This window comes from Amphiprion ocellaris, chromosome 22 (assembly GCF_022539595.1).
Source record: "Amphiprion ocellaris isolate individual 3 ecotype Okinawa chromosome 22, ASM2253959v1, whole genome shotgun sequence".
Taxonomy (NCBI): domain Eukaryota; kingdom Metazoa; phylum Chordata; class Actinopteri; family Pomacentridae; genus Amphiprion; species Amphiprion ocellaris.
The window spans coordinates 2,045,443-2,068,992 of NC_072787.1; the positions used below are offsets into that span (position 1 = coordinate 2,045,443).

Here is a 23,550-nt window from a genome sequence, read left to right on the forward strand (position 1 = left end):
ACCATCAAACCTTGTCTGTTGTATTTTGTTGGAGTAAAAACAGAGCAGTAGAGACATTTTGGTCGAAGCAAGATTTATTTGACTGTGAACATAAAAACATAAACTGACCAAAACCAAATGAAGGCAAATAAATGCTTAATCCTTCACATCTTTCTCCTCATCCTCTAAGTGGACGATCTGTTTCTGCGCCTTCAGCAGTGTTGCACCTAAAGAAAAGGAAAACAAGTTGTCAGTTGAAAACAAAGAAACCATTTGACTGTGATGTTGACTGCAGCTTCCTATGCTCAATGCTAGTCTCCTAAAAGGACATTTACTTCCACATTCCTCAAGTCCCCCATGCATAAAACTATGCTAACCCTTAGATGCTCCAGTGATTAGACCCTACTCTCTTCCATAAAAATGACCCGTATCAGAATCAGAGTGTTTTTATGCCATTTTTGTCATTTTGGTTATAAATAATCATTTGCATTATTGTTTTTATTGTATTTTTGTCCACACAAGAATGATTTCATGTTAGAAATATATTTATTTTCTACTTTATAACAGATTTTAAACATTTTGAGATTGAAAAAGAAGAATATTACACAGAACAGCAACAGAAGAATGTCAACATCCATTTTGTTGACATTTTCCACTCTTTTTGTCCAGCTGTTGCTGCTCTCCATCCCTCCATCACCTCTGTATATAATATCAGTGATAAAGAGCTTGGGGTAGTAATACAAATATTAGAATTTCTTTAAAAGTATAAAAGGTAACTTAGAAATTTCAATGGAATGATATCAAAAACATATTTTATGAGGAATAGCTGGTATATGAAATGACAAAAAGCTTTTTATTACAAAGATATTGCCAGAAAACGACCTCATTGGATCATTTTTGATCCACTCATGCATCTAAGAGTAAAAAGCAAGCCATTTGGGAAAAGCAAGCAAATCTGTCTCACAGATTGCCAGGTTTGACTTTCTAGAGCTGTTTCTGCTAACTTTAAATGTGTCCACCATAAGCAAAGCAGGACAGCCCTCTCTGAACCTGGTTCTGCTGGAGGTTTCTTCCTGTTAAAGGGGACATTTTAGACTAGAATAGAATAGAACGCTTTATTGTCATCAAACAACAAATAATGAGATATAGAGGAAAAAAGCAATGAAAAAATACATCTTGATCATCGTGTCTGTCCCCCCATGTTTGTCCTATTCCTATACTATTAGTCAAAAATAGAGTGAAAAAGCTTCTATAAAGTATTTCCAAGGGGTCGTCCACTTACGTCGGAGTTCCATTCCTATAGATTAATCTGAGTTGATTTTTGCTGGAAGTCGGAACTCTAGCGAAAATGTAAACAAAGCCGTTTCGTGCATCACACTATGATCAGTTCTTCGGAAAAGTCATGAATACCAATGACTTTCATGCATGTATGAGTCATCTTACAAGAAGGTAACAGAATATGTTGCACTGTTTTTACAACTTGGGCCTTTTATTCTATCTAATTTCACTTCCATGGAGATGGTCTGTATGAGTGACCTGGCATTTGTGGAGGAGAGTTGAGGACAGGTGTGTCCTTCCTGCGAGGTTTCTTCAGCTGACTTTCCTCCTGATTGTCTGCACAGAGGGCATGCTCCTCCTCTTCATCACTCTTCATCTCTGACTTCCTGTCCCCCAGAATCTCCAGCGTCTCCTGGTCTGTCAGAGAGCCAGATAAACTGTTAGACAGTCAGCTTACTCCACCACAGCCGTCTCCATAGAAGCGACGGACTTACAAGAGAACACTGGTTACATATTTACACAAAAATCAGTTCAGAAGATTTCTATGTTAAACTCTCACAGCTTCATGGTTGATTTTGCAGTGAAAATTAAATTAATATACACATAGTGACTTATCAAAATCATCTTAAGAGTTTTTGCTGAGTTTTGACAATGCGTGGAGCGAGCTTTGCTTATGATGTCACATAGACTGATCCAATGGACGACAGCATCTCTGAGCTCTTCCTCAAAAACAATCAGGGTTTTTTCACTGAAAATTGGAGAAAAAGTCTTAACTTTTTTTAGTGGTGGGATGTGATTAAAAAAATTTAATTAATTAGAGGCCTTGTAATTAATTAATTAATCATGATTAATAACATTTTTGTCAAAAAGCAATATTTGACACAATAAGTTTTTCAATTCAGATAAATTTTGGTTGACAACTGAATGGATGAATAGACGTGTGTGAACCTAAACAACGAAAATGTTTGTTCCATTTATATTTATCTGCATTTTTCATCTATCTGCTACATTCACAGGTTACTTTAAACGTATCCAAAGTTGTTTAAATCAATCCAACTGGATTTTAAGAAGGTTCCTTGAAAAGGACCATGACCTGGATGAATGAGAAACTACACAGACATGTTAACTCAAAGTCCAATTCTAGTGATTATATTCAAAATTTTAAGACTTTTTGTAAACTCGACACAAGGCAAAACTTTTGTTCACCGTCTGAACTAGCCATCTTTGAACTAAAATGAGGACAGATTCAGGAGCTTATTTCTGAAATGTTTTCAGAAATACTTTTTGCTGAACAGTTTTTATAATAAAAGAAAAAGTTTGCAACTGAGCCATTGGTCCGATGTTTCTGCATTCAGTACGTCCTGTGGATCTTCTTCACGGCTGGCAAACAGACTTTAGGTTCATGCCTAAATGCGTTATTTTTTTCACACGTTATTTTTTCTGTAATTAATTAATCAAAATTAACGCATTAAGTCCCAGCCCTACTTTTTTTTTAAGAATATTTTTTTATTTGCCTGGGAAACAGATGAGTCTCAGGACTCAATTTTAATTTTCTGTTATTGAGCCTCCCTCCCACTGAAACAGATTTCCACCCAGCCCTGATTGTCACAGTCACAGCTGTTCTTCTTAATTAGAGCCAGTCTTATAAAACGACTGCACAGAAACAGAAGAGTGAGTTCTGTAAAGCGTCTTGAGACAATATGACCTGTAATTGGTGCTATATCAATAAAACTGAATTGAATTGAAAGAGTGCTGTTGAGGCGCTTTTGTACACGTTTCCCTCCTCTGATTGATTGTCTGTTCAGTTGCATCCAGACGCATTTTGGTTTCAGGCAATTTCTTAGAAACAAAATGTAAGCTATAATGTGAGAATTTAAACACTGTGTTATTAGGATTTTGTTATGTGAAAAAGAATCACACAGCTCTGTTCTTACAGTGGCTGTTCTCTTGTGTCATCAGTCGATGTTCAGGCTCCAGGGTCAACCTCATGCAGCCACTAGTCATCTCTGAGGACCACACACACACACACACACACACACCCACACACACACATACATTTATAATGCATTATTTATCAGCGGACCTTCTCACTCTAACAAAGGACAAAACACTTCAAAGCTGCCTCACTGACAAGTCATATATATAAAAATATTTTAGAGAAAAATCCATCAGCACAAGCTTTTATCAACATTCACATCAGTTTTTTGTCTATGACCTCAATCATTGTCTGCTTTACATTTTCTAACCTGTCCAAATATTATTGCATTTCTTTATTTTTTGTTGTTGTTGTTTTGTTGCTATGAGATTTTTCAAACAGACAAATATGACAGCCAGCATGGCAATGGCATGAAAGAAAAAGGAAACCACAAAAAAAAACAAAAGTAGTGAAGAATGTGCCTAGAAATTAATGTAAGTAGAGCCAGAAAATGTACAGAAACTGGGCTGAAAGCGGATTAAGAACAAGATGAAGAGAAAAACCCAGCAGTCATAATGAATAAAAACACCCTCTTACCTTAATGTCAGTCTCAGCAGTGACAGACACTATTGCAGTGTGACGCTGGTTATTGAAGCTTGAGGGAGGAGCATCCTCTGTCTATGCAAACCACCAACCCCCAAACGTCAAAGAAAAAAGACCACGCTCACTTACAGGCTTGGAAAGCTACTGGAAAGGCTGCTGGACAGCAACAGATCATTAGCTCTGATCAAGAGACGACCCTCTGAATGCCGCCATAAATAAAACTTTGATTGAAAGAAAAAGGCACTGGCTATTTAAAATTTAGCACATTCCGTAGAATATTCAGGCCATTTGGGTTCTGTAAAGCATCTTGAGACAATCTGAATAGTAATTGGCGCTATATAAATAAAATTTAATTGAAATTTGAATTGAAATATAAAGTGTTTGCATTTGTAACTTTATAAGCAGATGATAAGAAGATTAAAAGAAGCTGTACAGTGTCCCAATGGGGCAAAGAAAATTCAATTATGCAGTTATTTTTACATTACGTTTACATTTAACGCAAAAGCCTGAATGCTACAAAAAGCTGGATGCTACCATTTTTAGTGAGTTTAACACTGATAAACCAGAGGCTCTTATATGCTCCCTTGCTCTTTGTCACCAACATGCTTTGTTATTCTCTCCAACAACAATGATGAGGTGAATCCAGATTAAAGTGTGCGCTCCTAGTCACACTGGGTATACCATATACAGTAAATGTAGCTACACAAATGCGCATGTCTTTCTGTTTTCTACAAACACTTCTGTGGCTCTGATAAAATCAAAGCCTTTTGATGTCTTGAGCAGGACTGTACTCATCATTGTCCTCATCCTAATTGGTATATTCACTGAACTGTGAAGTGTGTGCTTTACTTTGTTGCAGCTGTTGTTCTGAACCTCCTCTGCAGCACAATATCCTCCATTTGTTTTTAGACCGTAAAAAAAAAGACTCAATGAGAAGATGAACATATAATCCACACAAATGTGTTTCACTGTTCTGAGGTTTATTGTAGTTATATGATCAAATGAAGCATAGAGTGTTTAATAAACTGAAGCCTAATGTGAATAAATATCTGAAGTTACTCACATTTGCAGCATCATCTTAACTTGAAAGCAAGTATTTTAATTATTATTATATAACAGTCTTTAGGTCTTATAAAAACGTATCCATCCGAGTATGTGAATGGGATGGCCCTCACCACCCCTGGGGGATTTCATCAAAAAGAAAAATGGTATTAGTAGTACGAGGTCAGCCATGAGGGGTGATTGTGAAGGAAAATTTTGAAAGTCCTCCTTAGCATAGATAATCTATTAAAGGTTGCAGAAACTGGAATACTTTACCTACAGCTATCAGAGAAAGCTCCACGTTTATCAGTTTTAAGAGACAGTATAGGACATGGCTGATTGACAATCAAACGTGCGAACATTGAGGAACTGAGGCACTTTAAATTCAGACATTTTAAAAACAGGCTTTTTAACTATATGCACTTTATGACAGACTATTCCTAGAAAGCACTGTTCTAAACTAAGCATTTTAGGGCAGGTTTAACCCACTACAGTTCCTGCAACGACATTAATTGTCGTTGTCTTTGTTTTACTGTATTGTTTTTTATACGTCTGTAACCCTGTATTTTTTTGTCATTCATGTGTGGGACAGTGGATGGAAATTAGCCTTGTGCTAAATACGGCATATTTACTGCAACCTTGTGTAAAATATTATGAGATTGTATGTTCATTAATATGCACTGTCCCATCCAAAGAAATAAAATAGTTATGCAATCATATATTACATTTTATATTTCTGTTTGACTTCATTTTGTGAAAAGTCTCCTTTCTTGTTCTGACAGTCTTTGTTGTAAATTCCCATCAATAAAAGCCAAATTAAATTGACCATGATTGAATGTTGACAAGCAATAAAAGCGGAAAACCTCCAAGTGGGGTGAATACTTTTAATGGGCACTGCATCCTTCGCCATTTCATACAAGATAAGATAAGATGAGATAAGATAAGATAAGATAAGATAAGATAAGATAAGATAAGATAAGATAAGATAAGATAAGATAAGATAAGATAAGATAAGATAAGATAAGATAAGATAAGATAAGATAAGATAAGATGAGATAAAATGAGATAAGATAAACTTTATTGATCATACAGTGGGGAAAGTTCACCGTTACAGCAGCTCTAAAAGAAAAATTATAAAGGCTGTACAAGAATAAATTGGAAGCACACAGTGCCAAATTGCAGAGAACATTATATACAGAAGATGTTTTTTTTTTAAAGAAGACTATATGCAGGAGGATGAGGTTATAACAGTCATTGCACATAAGTGAGTGAAACATGTATGTAAGAGGATAAAGTGCAGCAGTAACACAGGTAGACCAGTGCAGTTTTTAATGCAGCATTGTACAATCTGACTGACGTTGGAATAAAGGACCTGTGGAAATGCTCCTTCCTACACTCAGGGTGTAACAGTCTGTTGCTGAAGGCACTGCATCAGGAATATATGCTAGTGTTTTAGGTTTTATTTTGTTGCACTGCTGACAAGCCTTTTATACTGTCACACAAAAGCAGATGTGAAACAATATAGCAGCACATGATGACTTTCTAGTTAAAGAAGGTGGTTGTTTTAAGGTGTTTTACTTTTCCCCCTGTCACTTGTGTCTGAATTAATAATATTTGTAACCGAACTTTAACTGTCAGCTTAAGGAAAGACTCTGCAGATACCACAAAAAGGAGACACTGATGTGGTGTATTGTTGCTCATTGTTTATTTTGGATGGTCTATGTCCAGCTGTGTCCAGCTGCTGGCTGTGAACAGCTGTGATGGTGAGGCTGTGGCTGGATATGTGATCGCTGTTTGACTTTCAGCTGCTGTGGTTCAACCTGTGGTGTTCGGGATGTTTCCAGCTGTTACTATGTGTTAGTTTGGAAGAAAGCAGCTTCAATACAGCACTCCGCCTGCAGAGGCATCGCTGCTGCTGCATGTAGCCAGAGTTGCATTCATTTAAACTGCTCTCTGTTGTAGCTGTGGGAACTGTGCTGTATGGCCCTGCAGGCTGGAAGAACAATTGCAGTTTGTGAGTCTGCAGCAAAATTCTTCTGACGATGGTTGCTCCATGACTTCCTGCCGTTGTCTCGGTCATTCTGCTTCTGTTGGGTTCCTCCGATGGTTCTTTTTCATGGGTTGGTGGAGCTGGAGAACGCCGTCTCTGAAGGGTAAGACCATGGAACTGCAGCACAACTCACTCTTCCTCAAGACACACAAGATTGTGGCCAACAAAGACTACAGTGTAACAGCCAACTCCAAGGCGGTGTTGGTGACTGCTGGTTCCCGTCAGCAGGAGGGCGAGAGCCATCTGAATTTAGTACAGCATCTTCAAATTCATCAACAACTTGACATCGTCCAGCCTGTACCTGTGTTTTCTTGGGCTAGGTCTCCCTTGAAAAAAGATTGTAATCTCAAGGGACTTCCTGGTTACATAAACGTTAAAGAAATATCTCTAAAATCTAAATTACTGGTTTTTCAGCATCACGTTGAGGCAAAACACAGCTTCAGGTTCCGCCGGGGGTGTTTGGCCAAACAACAGAGTACTGCAGTGCTGCCTCAGAAGTCCTGGCTGTCATAAAAACCTCAGCTGAACAGTAAAGGCTATAAGCAAAAGTATTGTGTAGCTGAAACTAGCAGCTAAATATTAGCATGTTCATTGTTTTGGTAATACATGTTTTGATCAGAATATGCGATAATTACCATGATTCATTTGGCATGCAAGTACAAATGCAGTGGCATTTAAAAGAACAAGTCTTGTATTCACCTGTGGCACTAATGAATGCATGGTTTTCTTACTCTCTGGAGGAAGCCCACTATGTTGATCTTGTCTGCCTTAGTAGGAGAACCACCTTGGCCCTCACAGATGTTCTCTGATCCAGGAGGTAACTGTGTGGTGAAATCCATGTTCCTTGCAGTCCAGGCAGAGGCATGGCTTCTTTGCATTGGTAGCCAGGGAGGGAGACAGCACTGAGTGGCTACTGTCCTGTTGGGCACAGGGCTGAATGATGAGGGCACTCTTCCAGGTAGAAAAACTCTGAGTTGAGAGCAGAGCAGAGACTGCTCATCCAGCAGTCTGTGCATCTTCTACTCGGAAACAAAAAACATGACAAATGACACACACACCCTGGACTTTTATAACTAATATACACATTATACATATATTAACATTGGAACATCAAAAATATTAGAAGCTAAATTTCCTTCACTGAGCCCATGTGTATTCTCCAGCAGATGGACATTCTACTAGCTGTCCAGGAGTGTCACTCTTAGGATCCAACGCCAGGCCAAAAGAGACCATAAATTTTACATTTTCTAACTCTGAAGTCCAGTGAGTAGCAGAGCCCTCATTTTAGTTGATAGGACAAATCACTGGAGTTTCAGACTAATGAGACAATCTTTGAGAATAGCATTTGAACTGATGTAGACCTGGATACTACAGGCAAACAAGCATGACTGTTTCTATTGTGACTGTGTGACTGAGTTTATTACCAGTTTCAGACTGTCATCATACTGATGGGCCAGTTCATGTAACTGCAGCTCCAGCTCCCCAGCTTGCTGCTTCACTGCATGTCTCAGCTTCTGTATGTCCTGAACCTTCTCCCTACACACACACACACACACACACACACACACACACACACACACACACACACACACACACACACACACACACACACACACACTATTAGAGTTTATAAATAAATAAATAGCAGCATTAAAAGCACCATTGAAATGAATGGGATACCTACTAGCTCCCATGTTAACAACTCTGTTCAACCTCCCTCTGGATCACTGTGTGGTTCCCACATGCCTGAAGAGAGCCACTACTATTCCTTTACTAAAAATGCCTCTCCAGCCTCCTTAAATGATTATGGCACAGTAGCTCTTACCTCTGAAATACTGTATGGAGAGACTACTCTTCTCCCTTTACACATATGACTGTGTGGCTACGAACATCTCTAAGATTGTTGTAAAATTTGCAGATGACACAGTTGTGATAAGATGCATCAGTAACAGTGATGAATGGATGTACAGAGGAGATTGACAGTCTGTCATGGTGCTGTCAAACTAGCAACCTGCTGCTGAACATCAGGAAAACTGAGGAGCTGATTGTTGACTCAGGAGAAGCCAGCAGAAGAATTACACTCCACTGAGGATTAACTGATCACTTGTGGAAAGGGTGTGCAGTTTTAAATATCTTGAAGTGAACATCTCTGAGGATCTGTCTTTGACAAAACTCATAGAGTGTCATTTGAAGAAGGTGAGGCAGCGCCCTTAACACCTCAGACAACTGAGAACATTCAGAGTTTATCTGAAGGTGGAGCAGAGTGTTCTAACGGGGAACATCACCAGCACCACCACCCCAGTAACGGACTGTTTGAGGGGCTACACTCTGGCCAGTGCCTGAACAACCTCAAGGTGAAACAGAGAGACTCAGGAAGAGCTTCTTTCCTAATGCTGGCAGGACTGTGAACTCTGACCTCAGGTCAAAACCTATAATATGACACCTCATCTGTTCTACAGCACCCTGGACTAATGTCAATATGTAAATAACATGTGGGTCTACGCACAAACACACTCTACTGCATAACAAACATAACATGTTTACCAAAATGCTATGTTTGTTATGCAACATGCACATGCACACAATCTCTCTCTCTCTCTCTCTCTCTCTCTCACACACACACACACACACACACACACACACACACACACACGCACACACACACACAAAGTGCACTCTTGCACAACGTACATTGCACTTAGACTGGAGCAAGTGAAGGTTTGCTTTAGATTGTTGTGAGCAAAAAGTTGCCAAAAACGCCTAATGTATCAAATTTGATACAAAAAATACATCATAAACAAATTGATATGGCAACATTTTTTTTTAATTCTGTTAAAAGGATAAACATGTCACTTCCAAAAAAATAGAATTTTCTGGCTATTTTTTGATGGGTCAGGCTTTACAGGGTTACGATCTACCTCATTATTTATAATGCTGACTTTTTACAAATTTTCTCTTGTTTTTCTAAACATACGTCCTTTTATAATGTCCTATTGTTATCGCACAGCCTTGAGAACAGGCACTTTAATACCGTATGAGCATGTGAATCTTAAAAGGGAGTTTTTTCTTCCCACTGCTGCCAAATGCTTTTTCAGAGGGAATCCAAGAAAAGTTTGGAATTGTCGTTCTTCTATTTATCATTTTGTAAGGTCTTCACTTGACTGTGAATCGCCTTGAGATGGCATATGTTGGGAACAAACAGACAAAACTTAATTGAAAAATACCTGAGCTATAATGCACGTATGACTGTTCTCTAATATGCACTTGATAATACCTGTCCTTGTCAGAGAGGGCGCTGTAAACTGCTGCCTGGTCTTCAGAGAGTTGTAGCTCCATGTTACTGAGCACAGAGCGAAAATGCTGCAGACTCAACATCATCTCCTCCAGCTCATCCAGAGAATACTGTGGAAAACAAATACAAGGGTTACCTTTCCACCAGATACTTGCACTGTTGGCCCAAATGTTGGTTACTGCTTGTAAATGTGGGGCATTTGCTGTAAAGCACCATTTTAGTGAACACAACACTTAAGTTTGTGTTATAAGATCATTGAGAAATTATCCCATGGGGAAATAGAACTCAGAATGGGTGTTTTTGTTTTCAATTTAATGAGATAAAAATGATATAAAAGTGCTGCTACAAGAATGGCAACAGGATGCAGATATCTAAGTTAGTCACGAAACAGTCAACAGGAGATTGGTTGAAAAGAGTCTGAATGTGAGACACCAACGGGAGAATCTCCACAGGTCTGTTTGGAGATGAGTTGCATTCTGTTGAGCTGACACCCTGTGTCAGGGTTGGTTGAATGCCAGGTGAAAGACTCAATGGAGATAAAATCTTTAGCTTAGGTTCAGGAGCAGGACCACTCCTCAACCACTCCCCTTCCTGTCGTTTGTCTATATATACCACTCTGCTCTTCCCACTTGTTTGTTCTCGCTTCTCGTGCACGGACCGACACACGGCATCGCTCAGCCATTCTGCCAGTCTGAAAGTTTTAGAAAACTCTATCATGAGCCGCTCATCCATCAGCCCTGCATGAGGAAACATTCAGCCAACTCCAGATCTCCTCCACACTGATCAGCCTAATCCACAACAAGCCCCCAGAGAAGAGGGGATCAGCAAAACTCCAGAGATGCTACTAGCCGTCACCAAGACGACTCCAATCAGAATCCCTCTCCCCATCCTCCGGTGCATCAGACACTCATCCGATCGATCCCTCGTCAACTTCCACTCGCTTCAGCGTTCATGCCGAAGTGGGTGATTGTCCAGAGAAGACGCTGCATCCACAAACCATCTGCGTTTTCCCTCACTCCCAACAGATGCTCTGATGTCCCTCCACATTAAATCTCCGACCAGACCATCACAGGTCTTCATAAAGCAAAGAGAAAGACTTTACCTGTCACAGCGCTGACAACAAAGTTGAGTTATTCTGACTTCAGACAAACTCTTGGAACTTAGATCACCTGATAAACCACAACAGTCCTCCATGAGCATGACGCCATTACTCTACCCATAGCTCTGCCAAGTTAAAAAACACAAACAAAAACTTTGATGCCTGAAGCAAGCAAGCCTCCAGAGAAGCGGAATCCCTCTCTCAGTGCACCCAGAAACACTCATCACACTCCCACATTCCTGACCATTCTCTTGGCGATGGGGTTCCACATGAAATCTCCGAACAGATGGTCTCCAGATGGCTTAAGAGAAAGTCTTCAACTGCCACCTCGCTAACGTCAAACTCACATTAATTCAACTTCTGACAAACTCTCGGAGCTTTCAACAAATGATGAATCACAACAATCTTCTCCTGCAAGCTGGTTGGAAACCTTGTGTAATCAGTCTCTCCTCTAGTGCCTGTGTGTGTTTCTCCTCATGGTTTCCTGAGTTTTATGTCTTTTGTTGGACTTTTTTGGGGGGATATTTCCCAGATTTACAGCTGTCTTGTTTGTGACCTAAGCATTTGTTTCACAGTTTGGTAATCCATTACAATAAAAATGATTAAAATGACCCTTTCTTTGTTGAACCTGCCTGTTGATTTTGTCGACCCTCTTGTGTGCCTCTCTGAGGAGTGGAGGGGGAGCCCTAGTGATGGACACAGGAAGGCTGTGTTGCACTAAAGAAACAGCCCTGAAGCCTTGGCTGTAAAAGTTGCCTGTGTGGGTCCATGATTCCTGAGACACTCTTGCTTCCTTGCCTTTTCTCAGGTCAGCTAACCCTCTGCCAGCTCTGTTTGTTTCTGATTTTTGTCTGTTGTGGTGTTGCTTCCTCACTTTGTGTGTTTTTACTCCTTTTTTGATTGCCTACTCCACCGTTATTGGTTTAATGTGTGTCTTGATTCCCAATTAGTAGAAAGAGATATTTCTTCGTGTTTGTAGACTCTGTTCACCCACCTGTTTGCAACCTTGTGTGTCGTACATCTCTTATCGCCCCTTGTATTTCTCCTCATGGTGTCCTGAGTTGGATCTGTTGTTTGTGACACTGTATGCCCTTGTTTTGCCATTTTGTAAGTTTTAATCAAGTTACTTTTTGTTTTTTCAACTGGCATGTCTGCTGTATGTCTGCATTTAGGTCCAAGTTACTGATCAACAAATAGGAGGTCTGTGAGCCAACACTATCCCTGTGCTTACATCAAGACTTTAACCTTTTAAAACTTTTAGTTTTACTTGTGTAAAGTTTTGGATTCAGGACTTTTATAACTGAAACATTGTTCTCATTGAATTCTCAAAGCCTTTTATACAGTAAGAAATTGCATAAAGGTTTAAGTTCTATCAAAGCATGTGACACAGTGAAATCATATGACAGAGTACCGTTAAAAATTAAAAAACATTAATTTTCTACATAATTATCTTTATTACTCCACCATATTTTACACAACTGCAGAGGCACTAATTAAATGTTTCAGTATAAGATAGATAAAATAAGCCTTTGTTGACTCTGCATTCTAAATTCATCTTAATGTCATTTATGGATATGCACTGAATTACATTGAATTAATGAGAGAAAACAGACAAATGCAGGGTGGAAAACAGACTAAAGAGAGAGCTCAATAAGCTCCACATGTAAATTAAACATTCATATGTTAATGTATTGTTGGCTCTCAAGCTTCCTTCTCAGGAGCTATGATAACACGACAACAAATACAGTGTTCATGACCAAGTGCAAGTGTTATGACTCATTGCAAGATGAAAACAACACATCTCCCTCCTCAGTGCTAAAGGTGGTGGTGTTTAGTTTGACACTGCACAACCTATAAGCAGGTCTGACCAATGTGTAACCACGACACATCGCATTAAACATTATTAAAATCATAACACTACCTTACCCTTACAAACGGTGCACACTTCACTTGCACACAAAACACCAACCCAACAGAAAAAAGAACTGCTGTCAGTCCCATTTATGGATCATATAGAATGCCTTGATGACTGCATTCTAGTTCATCACCTCCTTGTTGGTCTCACTGTGGCTATGGAAGCTGAAATAGGCATAGATAAAGGAGGTAAGTTCATTTAGATCACTGTCTATCGGCCCACTCATTGCTCCAAACTGTGCTATAAGCCTTCCAAAAGCACATTCAATTAATATTGAAGACTCAAGACAAGGACAGTCCAAAATAGCAGTCTTAAAAAAGGAATATTGAGCTTTCAGTTAAACTAAGACTAATCAGAGTACACGATAACGACACAAGATTCACATGACTTCAGGTGTAGTTGGTTATAAAACCAATTTACACAACAACAGCAGGTAAGTTTACAGTTTTTAAAGTCTCAGCTGTTTACAGGTACTTCAACAGAGCTATAACCTCACAACAGAACACATATCCAGAGGCAGCTCAGATTTTAACCATGTGGATTTAAAGACTGTTCTCCCCAAATTTAGAATCAGGACTTGGAATAGTCCACATTAACTGTACTCTACTACAGTAAGAGCTGTGTTGACAATGTCACTGTCAACAAACATATCTGGGTGTAGCCCAGTCAGAAGGATGACAAAGAAAGTGAAATCTCTTCTCAAGGACTGTCTTCAGGTGTGGTAGCAGGGCTCTATATGGTGCTGCTAGAGCCAGCCTGGAGAGAGGCATCAGGAATGCTAAAGTTGCCTACAGGAAGATGCTTGAGGAACACTTCAACAACAACGAGCCCCGGCAGATGTGGCAGGGCATCCAGCACATCACTAGCTACAAGAACAGCAACCTCACAACTGCTGACTGAAGAATTTAACACTTCTTTGAGCACCTTGAGGTGAAAACAACAGCAAGCACAGACACCACGTCTTCACCAGCGTCAGACAGCCACCACCTCACTGTGCAGGAGCACGAGGTGAGGTGTTGAACTGAACTAGCACTTTGGACATATTGTGTTGATAAGTGAACACCTGACAGCACTTCACCATACTGGGCTCCAGCCCCACTATTGTATTTGAATGTTTTTACGCTACCTGTCTTCTAGCAAATCACTATTTATTAGCAGGTGTGTCGTGATGAAGAGATAATCGGTGTTATTCACTTCACCTGTCAGTGGTCATAATGTTATGCCTGATCAATGTGTGAATTATTCTATTAATAAAATGTCGGCAGCTAGGTCTCTGACTCCTCAGTGGCATAGCTTGCAGTTTTGTGTGGTCTTGCTTCGAGATAGACAAAGAAAAGGCACTAAAAAAATCAGAAATGATCAAGACAGAGCATGATGTGTTTAGTTTTAAGAGAGTTCCACAAAAACAAGATGAAAAGCTCAGCCTCTTTTAAGTGCTACCACTGAAGTTTTTATATTTTAATATACATACATATACATATATATATGATTCAAATATCTTTGCTGTTGTTGTCAAACTATGAAATTTGTCACGCAGAAAAATGCAGGTTATTAAAACTCTGCTGTAAGTTCAGCTATGATGACATTTAAAAAAGCAACAGATAAAGTTAGAAGCAACAAAAAGACAAAAACTGACCTGCACACATGTATGTAGTTAAAATGACTGAAAACAACTCAACACTATAATGGCATAAATGAGACTCATATTACAGATCTATGACTAAATCTAAAAAATCTGTAAGAATAAACTCTTCAAAATGAAAAATAAACTTTACTCAGTGAAGTGCTTTAATATGGAAAAGAATGAAGGCATTTTGTCACGATTCTGTTTAAAGTCAAATTCGTTAATTTTTTCAGATTTCTGTCTCATTTTTTCAAAACTTTCAAAATTTTTAAACACGTCAATACTCAGATATATATTTTTCAGTTGCCCAAATCCTCTCTGGTACTTTTAGCAGCACTAAAGGTTAATAGCAGAAGGCTAAATTATTTTAAGAAGCTATCAACATGCATGTTTGACTGAATACAATGAGTGAAACAAGAACACACTGTGGAGAGCGTGGTTTTACTCACAGGAATGTTTTCCACGGCTTGCTGCTTGTTGTAACTCTTCTGAGTACAGACGGTACAGTGATGATCACAGGAGCAGCAGCATGTCATGGTGGCTGTACGATGTCCCTCCAAAAGCTTCTCCTCATCTTCTTTTCCTTTCTTGTCCACTTCATGTGGTTCACCAGGCCACAGTCCTGTATCCACAGAGGCTGACACAGGTTCACAATTTCGGGCCATGTTAGGGACAGAGTCTTTTGACCGACAGTCATCAGGCAGCAGAGGAAAAGATGGAGGCACAGAGATGACTGGATGTCTGTAGGTTGTTTCTGGGGCACTCCTGGAAATGTTCACTTTGTTTGGTACAGTATGAGGAGCGACGTGTGACAACTGTTTGGTGAGAGCATTTTGTTGAATATGCAGGTCTGTCCATGACTGGACAGCACGGAAGGGTGTGGAGGTGTCCAATGGGAGACTACCGGAGAAAATGTGTTTTGACTCAGTAATGAGGGGAACATCCTTCCTGTGCGCAATATGTGAAGACAGCATCTGAACAGAAACGGAGCGGTTTGATGGCTGGAGGTTTTGGGTCACGGACAGAGATGGGACTGAAGCAAGAATCAAGGAGGAGTCAGTTTTCATTCTGGAAGTCTGCTCTGTGTCTATTATTGTTGAGGAGGACAAAGATAAAGACACAGATTTGCTTGGTGATGAAAATGTATTAAGAGCAGCAGGGCCTATAGGCAATAAAGGATTGCTGTGATATTTGTCTGAGATTTCAAGACTGCCTGACTCTTCATCCACAGGGGAGGGATTGGAAACCTGGATAGGCTCTGCCCAAAAGACTTGTCCTTCAGTATCAAGCTGTTGGAAAAAAGCATCCATGTCTACATTTTCACAGTCTGGGCTATCCACTGAGGTTTCAAAAACCTGATCTAAGCTTTCAATCAGATCATTGGGTTTCACTTCAGGTCTGCTGCATGCCTCTGGAACTTGATCATGTAAAACTATGTACCTTTTAGAAGACTCATGCTCTATGCCATTATTAGTCATTTGACATACTTTTCCAAACTCCTCCTGTTCAGTTTTAGCCAAAAGCTCATCGTGCAAACTATGAGACGGGACCCTAAGATCTATTTCCATTTGGCTACATATTTTTGGATTGACTGGTAAAGAACCTTCTGACAGACCAGCAGAGCTTCCTATATCTGAATTGTCAACCACAGCTTCTTGATTTTGCACAGTACAAGTGAGTCTCTCACTATCTCCCGCTTTCCTTCCAATTCTCTGAGGAGCATCATCTGAGTGAGTCCAAAGTCCCGAGTCCAAAGAGGTATGATCCATATTAACACGAATAACATCTTGGATAGGAGAGACTGAAGGAGAGTGTGTGTTATCATCATGTTTGTCTTGGTTCTGGACTGTCCTATGCTGTTGGGCGTTGGACCGCTCTGTTGGGTCCAAAATTCTTCCAGTGGCCAAATCTATGAGACCATCTGACAGATGTGATTGGGAGGAAAAGACAGGGTGACAACATGGAATGGGTTGGTTTGGAGGAAGGACGGCCCGTCTTTGACCGCCTTCTTCTAACTTACAAGAACTTGGACCAAGAGGGGATGGAGCAGTGAGACTGTCCATGTCCAATTCTCTCTGAAAGGAGAGAGAAGAGGGTTTTTCATCATCTTCCTTTGGTGCATCGGTAGGTGAGTCAGAGAGATCTCTTCCATCTGAGTTTAGGAAAACAGCATCATTTTGATTGTTTTCTAGGCTGTGTGAGATGGACTCCTTTAAAGTGGAAGAGGCTAAAGAGGTTGGAAAACGAAAATCAGGAATGGCAGAGGGTGGTAAATCAGGGGAAGAGGGAAACAGAAATGATAAATAAACAGAAGCAGAGATGAGGTTTTCATGCAAAGACACGTCAGTCCATTTGGGATGTATGTTCCATGGACATCCAGAGGAATCTGACTGGGCTGAAAACGTAGAAGTGGATTCATAAAACTGACAGTTCACATCTGGAGAGGGGGAGAAGTATGAGTCAGGAGGAGGTACACTTGAAAAGGTAAAGCATGTTGTGCCTTCAGGGTCATGAAAAGGACTAGAGGGATAGGTGAAAGGAGCAGTTGTGTCCACAGTTTTAATGGGAGAGGAAGTAGGAGAGACAGAGGTAAATGATACAGGAGAAGGGTAACTTGGAGATTTGGAGAGAGTTATACTCTGTAATTTGGGTGAGGAGCAGGAAGCAGGAAGGTATTCACACGGCAATGCAGAAGTGGAAGAAGGCGAAGATTGTTCCTGATCTGGTACTGTCTCTGTGTTTGGAATTTGCAAGTCAAACTTTGGGAGACCCACCAAGGCAGGAGAATGAGAAGCGCCAAAGGCTTTTAAAGGAACTAGTGGAGGACAGGGTGAGGAAGGGAGATATTTATCACCAGCAGAAGATGTCTGACACAAAGAGATGAGGGGAAACGGGGAGATATAAGGGGGGAAAGGAGAGGATCCTGGCCCCTCGCTCCTCTGACTGTCAGTGTTTCCCTCTGACAAGTCTGACAGAGCCTGCAATGAAAGAGATAATACAATCAAACATCCAGATACTGTAACTGTTATATAAATAGATCATTCCATCTCAGCTAATGAGAGGCTAATGTTTGAGGCTTCAGAGAGAACTGGACATGCATTTGTAATGTAGGAAACCTTGATGAGATCAGATCCTGGTGACACTGGCTGAATGATGGAAGGGATAAAGGGCTCCTCTGGAAAACTGCTGCTGTCTACCGGACAGCTGTTGGTCCTTATTAGATTCTGCACTGCTCAGAGACATGAAGGAGAAATGGTAGAACAAAGGGTTGGAGAACATTATAATCATAACTTAAGAGCATTCAGTGGCTCTACACCTTTGTAAAGGTTTTAATATAGACTCCATATGGTCAAAATCTATTTTTTATGTTTTGTATGTCTTAAAAACACGTGTAAAATGGAAGCTCTAAGAATCTGAAGATGCTAATACTGCCATTCCTCTAGCTCCTCCTCAAGGAGTTAGTCTCACAGCTTTACAAACGAGGAAGATTTTTGTTCAGTTGGTAAGTAGAAGTGAGAAACCAATGGAACCTGTTTCAATTTTTCATCTAGTTTACAAAATAGTGCTTGGCAACCAGCACTGGGGCTGTTAGCATATATGTTCATAAAAATAAATGGTATTCCTCTGATTGTTGCTTGTACTATTTGAAACCTGCCCTGTTCTACTTCACTTGATGTTACATGGTTAAAGTAAGGTGTTGTGAAAACAGTATTGCTATCCCTGCACTGAGGTCAACAGTGAAACCCCTCCAAGGGAAAACCACCTTCAGTGCATCGCCCATTATTATGCCTTTACAGGAACCTTTTCCCATCTGGCTTTACAGAGTTTAGACAGAACCTTTGTTTACCCAGTTGTTCATACCCTACCTGTCTTCTTACCTTTAGAACTGCCTTAATACATTTGTTAACATCAGAGAAAAAATCTGTTATTTCTACAGACTGTTTGCCATACGTTTCATCCAGGAAATAATTAATATCCTGTAAGGAGTATGACGAGCATGGCTGATGGTCATCTTGTGAAACAATGTCAGAAAATTGTGACAGTGAATCATCATCTGGCATCTCGTTATCATTGTTTTCACCGTGTCCAATGTTTGGGTCTCCTGTTTTGATTTTCAGTCTCTTCATCAGTTACACTTCCTCTGCCCTTTAACTTCATGTTTGTCACAACAGAGTGGTTAATTACCCAAGCTGGTTTGTCAGTCTGCGTGTTGCTTAATAAGGAAACACAGATTCGTGAGCGGTGAACCATGGGCTTCAGTCTAATTATTGTTACCTAGCCAGCGGGGCTTCTTGGGTGGTTTTGCACCACCTGCTGGGGCCTGAACAGCTACTGCAGCATCCAATTCAGTAAGCATCACCTCAGATGATGGAAAAGTAACATATTTATCAAAAATTCTATTTGCATTAAGAGGAAGAATGAGCTGGAGGAAGCAGGGAAGCAGAGGGCAAGACAAAGGAAATTGTTTAAAGTGTGCAATTGCATGTTGCGATTTGAAATTAGCTGCTGTACACAGAAATGTGTTATTGTATGAGCTCAGATGTAGGAGATATATCCATGTGCAGCAGCACCTCAGTGAATGAAGTGAGACAAAATCCTTACTACAAAGAAAGCAGTATGCTAACATTTAAGATGGTTCCTAATGCCTATGATGTCACATTACAGGCTCTTTCATGCTGCATTGGTTTTGGTGTTCCTACCTTGTAATACACATTATATTATAATAACTGGACCTAAGGAAAAAGAACAAGGCAAAATAATTTCTGACCAACCTAAATTTCCTGTGCTTCCAGTGTAGCTCCCTTTGACACTATCTTCACCAAAACCGTGGATCTAGAATCAGAAATGAAAAGATACCAGATTTATGAAATGTACAGGAAAGTGAACACAGCTGGAAAAATATTAGAACATAGTGATAACATCCATTTTACATGCAAAACAATTCAACTGTATTTTATAAAACCAGTCAATTTTAAGTTTTTAATGGCTTTTTAAGGATTTGTTTAGTATTTTGCCTGTGACTACACTAAAAGAAATTGCACTTGAAAACCTAAGAGTGATTCTTAATGCAATATTTCACAGATGCATGGGGTGTTCAAAAACTTTTTTCCACCACTGTGCATGAAAGACGTGTGCTTCAGTTGATTATTTCCCAGAGCACATTGTTGATCTGATCCTGGGAGACTGCTGGGGCATCATCCCAGAAAACATCTAAGGGATATGTTGAAAGCAGTCTTCCATTTGTCTCCTTCCTTGATCTGGGTCAGATAGTTTGTGTTTACAGACATCAAGCTTGGAAAAGATGGTGACTCCATGTAGAAATGTGAAAGCTGAACTGATTAAAGGGGGTCGATACTGTTTTTTTACAGTGATGTTGTTGAAACCTGTGAAAACTATATAGGGTCCAGGTCCAGACATGATGGGTCACACCATAGTGATGCCTCCAGATGCGATGACAGATCATGTAGCGATGCCTCCACCACCCGTCAGATCCAGACACGAGGAAAGATCACCGCACAGTGATCTCACCAGCCCCACTTATGACAGCTCATAGTGAGTTGTTTAAAGGAAGCAATTTTCAACAAAGCACTCTATTATTGTCAACTTTTGTCATGCATTCACATTTTCTATTAACATATAGTATGTGTTGTGTCATTATTCATTAATAACAGTAATAAATGTCTTGAGTATTAAAATAATTTGCACTACAGTGCATTTCTTTGTTTGGTAACTGGACATTACTAAAATCAGTAATGTCTGAATATTTTTAATAAATATTTGATCTAAAATATCTTTTTCTCTCAAATAAATTCCTGAGTGGTGCCCCTGATTTAACTGAGGGTGATTCCAAACTCAAAGTGTAGTTATGCTACAAGAGTGATCCACACTCTGCATTTGCATCTTGTCCTGAAGACAAACCAAGTTGCTACAATAGATTAAGAGTTGTTTTTAACTTACCTCTTCCATTTCAGATGACTCCTTGTCCTGCCCAGGACTCCACTTTCTTTGTACAAAATCGCTGGAGACTTTGTCTGTAAGACTGGGTATGGGTTGCTGTGACTCCGATGTACTTTTATGGTTGTAGATTTGACCAAGCGACTTCTTTGAAGCTCGCCTGAACAGAATGCCCACACGCCTCCTTCTCTCCAGGGTCTCAGGAGACATGTCTTTTGCTGGTAGTGCTTTGAGAGGGGAGGAAGCTTCCACCAAGCAAGAGAATGCAAAGGTTACCTGCTGGAGGACCTCAAGCTGTCTAAATCTATCTGGTTGAGAGAAGAAAAGACAGAAAACAAAGAATAATATGTCAGTATGCTCCTGTTTGCTGGTGGCCATGCAGCAAAAACTCACCGACAGCAATGTCTATACCAGTATGCACTTACATTACACTCTGGCTGACATTTCTAAAACCGTGACTCTATCATATCTGTAACGCTGTTGCACAACCATAACTCCTCTATCAACTTGCATGTGAATAGACATAACATCTCAAGGTGCAAATTCAGTTGATCTCTGCTGTATGCCGGATTACTTGAGCTTAAACTTGGTTCCACATAATTTAGATAGGACATACTATTTGGTCTGGATCTGTTTATCACTGGTTTTATTCCCTTACATCTAATGAACTAAAGCCTAATTCTTCTAAATGCAGCAGTATTTTAGGCGGCAGTTTGTGTTTGATCACAAAGTCAGTTCCATAAGAAACTATTTTGCCAGTTATTTTTGCCAGAGATCCCCAACCTCAACCTCTTCCAACTGGTTAACTGGAATGCACACAGTGAACCAGACTCTGTTTGCCAACATCAGTGTTTGACCTCAGCAAGTTTCTGTGGCTGACTGAGAACAAATTACTGTAAGCCAGGTTCCAACATTTTGTATAGCAAAAACAATTTAACAGAGGGTGTTATATCAGTAAGAAGATGGCATGGCAAACTTAACAATAATCCTACATCTCTCTTGTTGAAAATGTTTTTCAACAGGTGTGTACCGCTGGTCACAGTGCTAAAATTTAGACTTACTGCTAACATCTGGATTCTCCAGGTCCAGGCGGCTCTTCTGGGCATCCAGAAACACCTGGAGATTTATTCCTCTCGCCCGAGACTGATAATTAATGAATCGAGTTGGAATACGGCTAGAGAGGTCAGGTTCATCACATCCAAAGCCCAAGTCAAAGAGAACCTCCTCCGGGTCATCATTCCACAGGTTTAGTTTATCCATCGTACTGGAACAGGAGAAGGGGCAATAGAGCATTGTTCAGGACTAATTAAACATAAATCTACACAACACACTCAGCACAGCATTGAGAGGTTTCATGTGTTGTCATGTTTTCATTTATAGACTGATGATACTACAAAAATAAGATTAAGACAAAAATATATAGGAAAAAATAAAAATGAACTCCTTATAGCCTAATAAATTTTTCCCTTGGAAAAATCGTCATGGTTTAAATCCACATATAGACATGTAAAGTAATTTCAAACATTAAACTGTGAGATTAAAAACATTCTTGTGTCTAATTTCAGCTGCAAAGTATATCAACCATGCCACACCTATTTCAGTCACAGAGTAAAACACAAAGACATTGTTACCATTACTGTTTGATACTCAGTTGCTTGACTGATCACAAACCGCAGCCAGTTTTAACTGACTTGACCTGAACTTATCATGTGGTTCTGTACTGTAACAGAAACTATGGCTTCCTATCTCCTATGTATTCTTTTCCATTTACATAAGTGAAATATCCAGGTTGCTGGGAATCCAACTATGGATCACTGCTGACAGCATTTGCACTCATATGGTATATTTCATAACTACTTAGCAGCCGAGTCACCCTCTTTTAACCAGGCTAGATCACCATAACATATGCTGCAGGGCTAACCTGGCCCAGAGCAGGTAATGTTCAGAGTTCTTAATTGAAATCAGCTGTAAGAAGAATTTCCCTTTATGTAAATCATAGCCTGTTGAGCTATACATTACTATTACCACTGTATGAAGCCATGGATTCACAATATTGCAGACTGTATACTGCAAAACCCAACATACAGTCATGGAAAAATTATTAGACCATCTTTGTTTTCTTCAATTTTTTGTTCATTTCAATACATGGGCTGTTGGAAAGCAACTTGTTGAAGCTGGTCTGAAGTCATACAGGGCAGGAAGAAGCCCTTCATCAAGGAAAGGCAGAGAAAAGCTGGTTACTCTTTGCTGGGATCACAAGGATTGAACTGTTGATGATTGGACTAAAGTTCTCTTCAGGGATGAATCCAGTTTTCAGTTGATGTCCACTCCAGCCAACTTCCTGGTTAGGAGGAAGCATGAAGAAGCTACAAACCAGACTGTCTGCCCCTACAGTAAAACATGGGGGTGGATCAGTGACCATCTGGGGTAGTTTCAGTCTGGGTGGAACAGGGCAGATGAACCAGGTTATGTACAGGACTACTCTTGGAAACAGTCTTCTTCCATCTGCTGGAAAACTCTTTCCTGCCTCCAATGACTGGATTTTACAACAAGACAAGGTCAGTTAAAGCCTGGATGGAGAACCAGAACATTGGAACCATGTCTTGGCTGCTCAATCACCAGATCTAAATCCAACTGAAAACCTGTGGAAAATCATCAACTGCAAAATGAAGACAAGCCCAAAAACAAAGCAAATTAGTTAGAATTAGTGAACAGGAATGTGCTGCTGTGACAGCAGAACAATGTCAGAAGCTGGTGGAGAGCAGCCAAGATGCATGGATGCAGTCATCAGAAACAATG

The 23,550-nt window shown here is 40.0% G+C and overlaps 2 protein-coding genes across 2 annotated transcripts; both read right to left on the minus strand.

Moving 5' to 3' along the window:
* Positions 1–62: 62 nt before the first annotated feature.
* Positions 63–3,857, minus strand: ppp1r17 (protein phosphatase 1 regulatory subunit 17). The gene is made up of 4 exons (XM_023299982.3): positions 3,770–3,857; positions 3,192–3,263; positions 1,516–1,674; positions 63–206 (listed from the first exon to the last, which is right to left on the minus strand). The coding sequence occupies exons 2-4, from the start codon at positions 3,259–3,261 to the stop codon at positions 136–138; spliced, it is 300 nt and encodes a 99-aa protein (XP_023155750.1). The 5' UTR covers positions 3,262–3,263; positions 3,770–3,857; the 3' UTR covers positions 63–135.
* Positions 3,858–5,877: 2,020 nt separating this feature from the next.
* On the minus strand, positions 5,878–22,011 carry itprid1 (ITPR interacting domain containing 1). Its single transcript, XM_055007323.1, has 8 exons — positions 21,813–22,011; positions 20,755–21,059; positions 19,569–19,629; positions 17,913–18,025; positions 15,246–17,774; positions 10,141–10,268; positions 8,291–8,402; positions 5,878–7,885 (listed from the first exon to the last, which is right to left on the minus strand). The coding sequence occupies exons 1-8, from the start codon at positions 22,009–22,011 to the stop codon at positions 7,574–7,576; spliced, it is 3,759 nt and encodes a 1,252-aa protein (XP_054863298.1). The 3' UTR covers positions 5,878–7,573.
* Positions 22,012–23,550: the final 1,539 nt, after the last annotated feature.

Coding starts and splice junctions, on each gene's coding strand:
- itprid1 (XM_055007323.1), bottom strand. CDS start 22,011: ATGGATAAACTAAACCTGTGGAATGATGACCCGGAGGAGGTTCTCTTT. Junction 21,060..21,812: donor GGAGAATCCAGATGTTAGCA/GTAAGTCTAAAT, acceptor TCTCTCAACCAG/ATAGATTTAGACAGCTTGAG. Junction 10,269..15,245: donor AAGCCGTGGAAAACATTCCT/GTGAGTAAAACC, acceptor TGTTTTCCACAG/TATTCTCTGGATGAGCTGGA.
- ppp1r17 (XM_023299982.3), bottom strand. CDS start 3,261: ATGACTAGTGGCTGCATGAGGTTGACCCTGGAGCCTGAACATCGACTG. Junction 1,675..3,191: donor GACACAAGAGAACAGCCACT/GTAAGAACAGAG, acceptor GCTCTCTGACAG/ACCAGGAGACGCTGGAGATT. Junction 207..1,515: donor CTCTCCTCCACAAATGCCAG/GTCACTCATACA, acceptor CCTTTTCTTTAG/GTGCAACACTGCTGAAGGCG.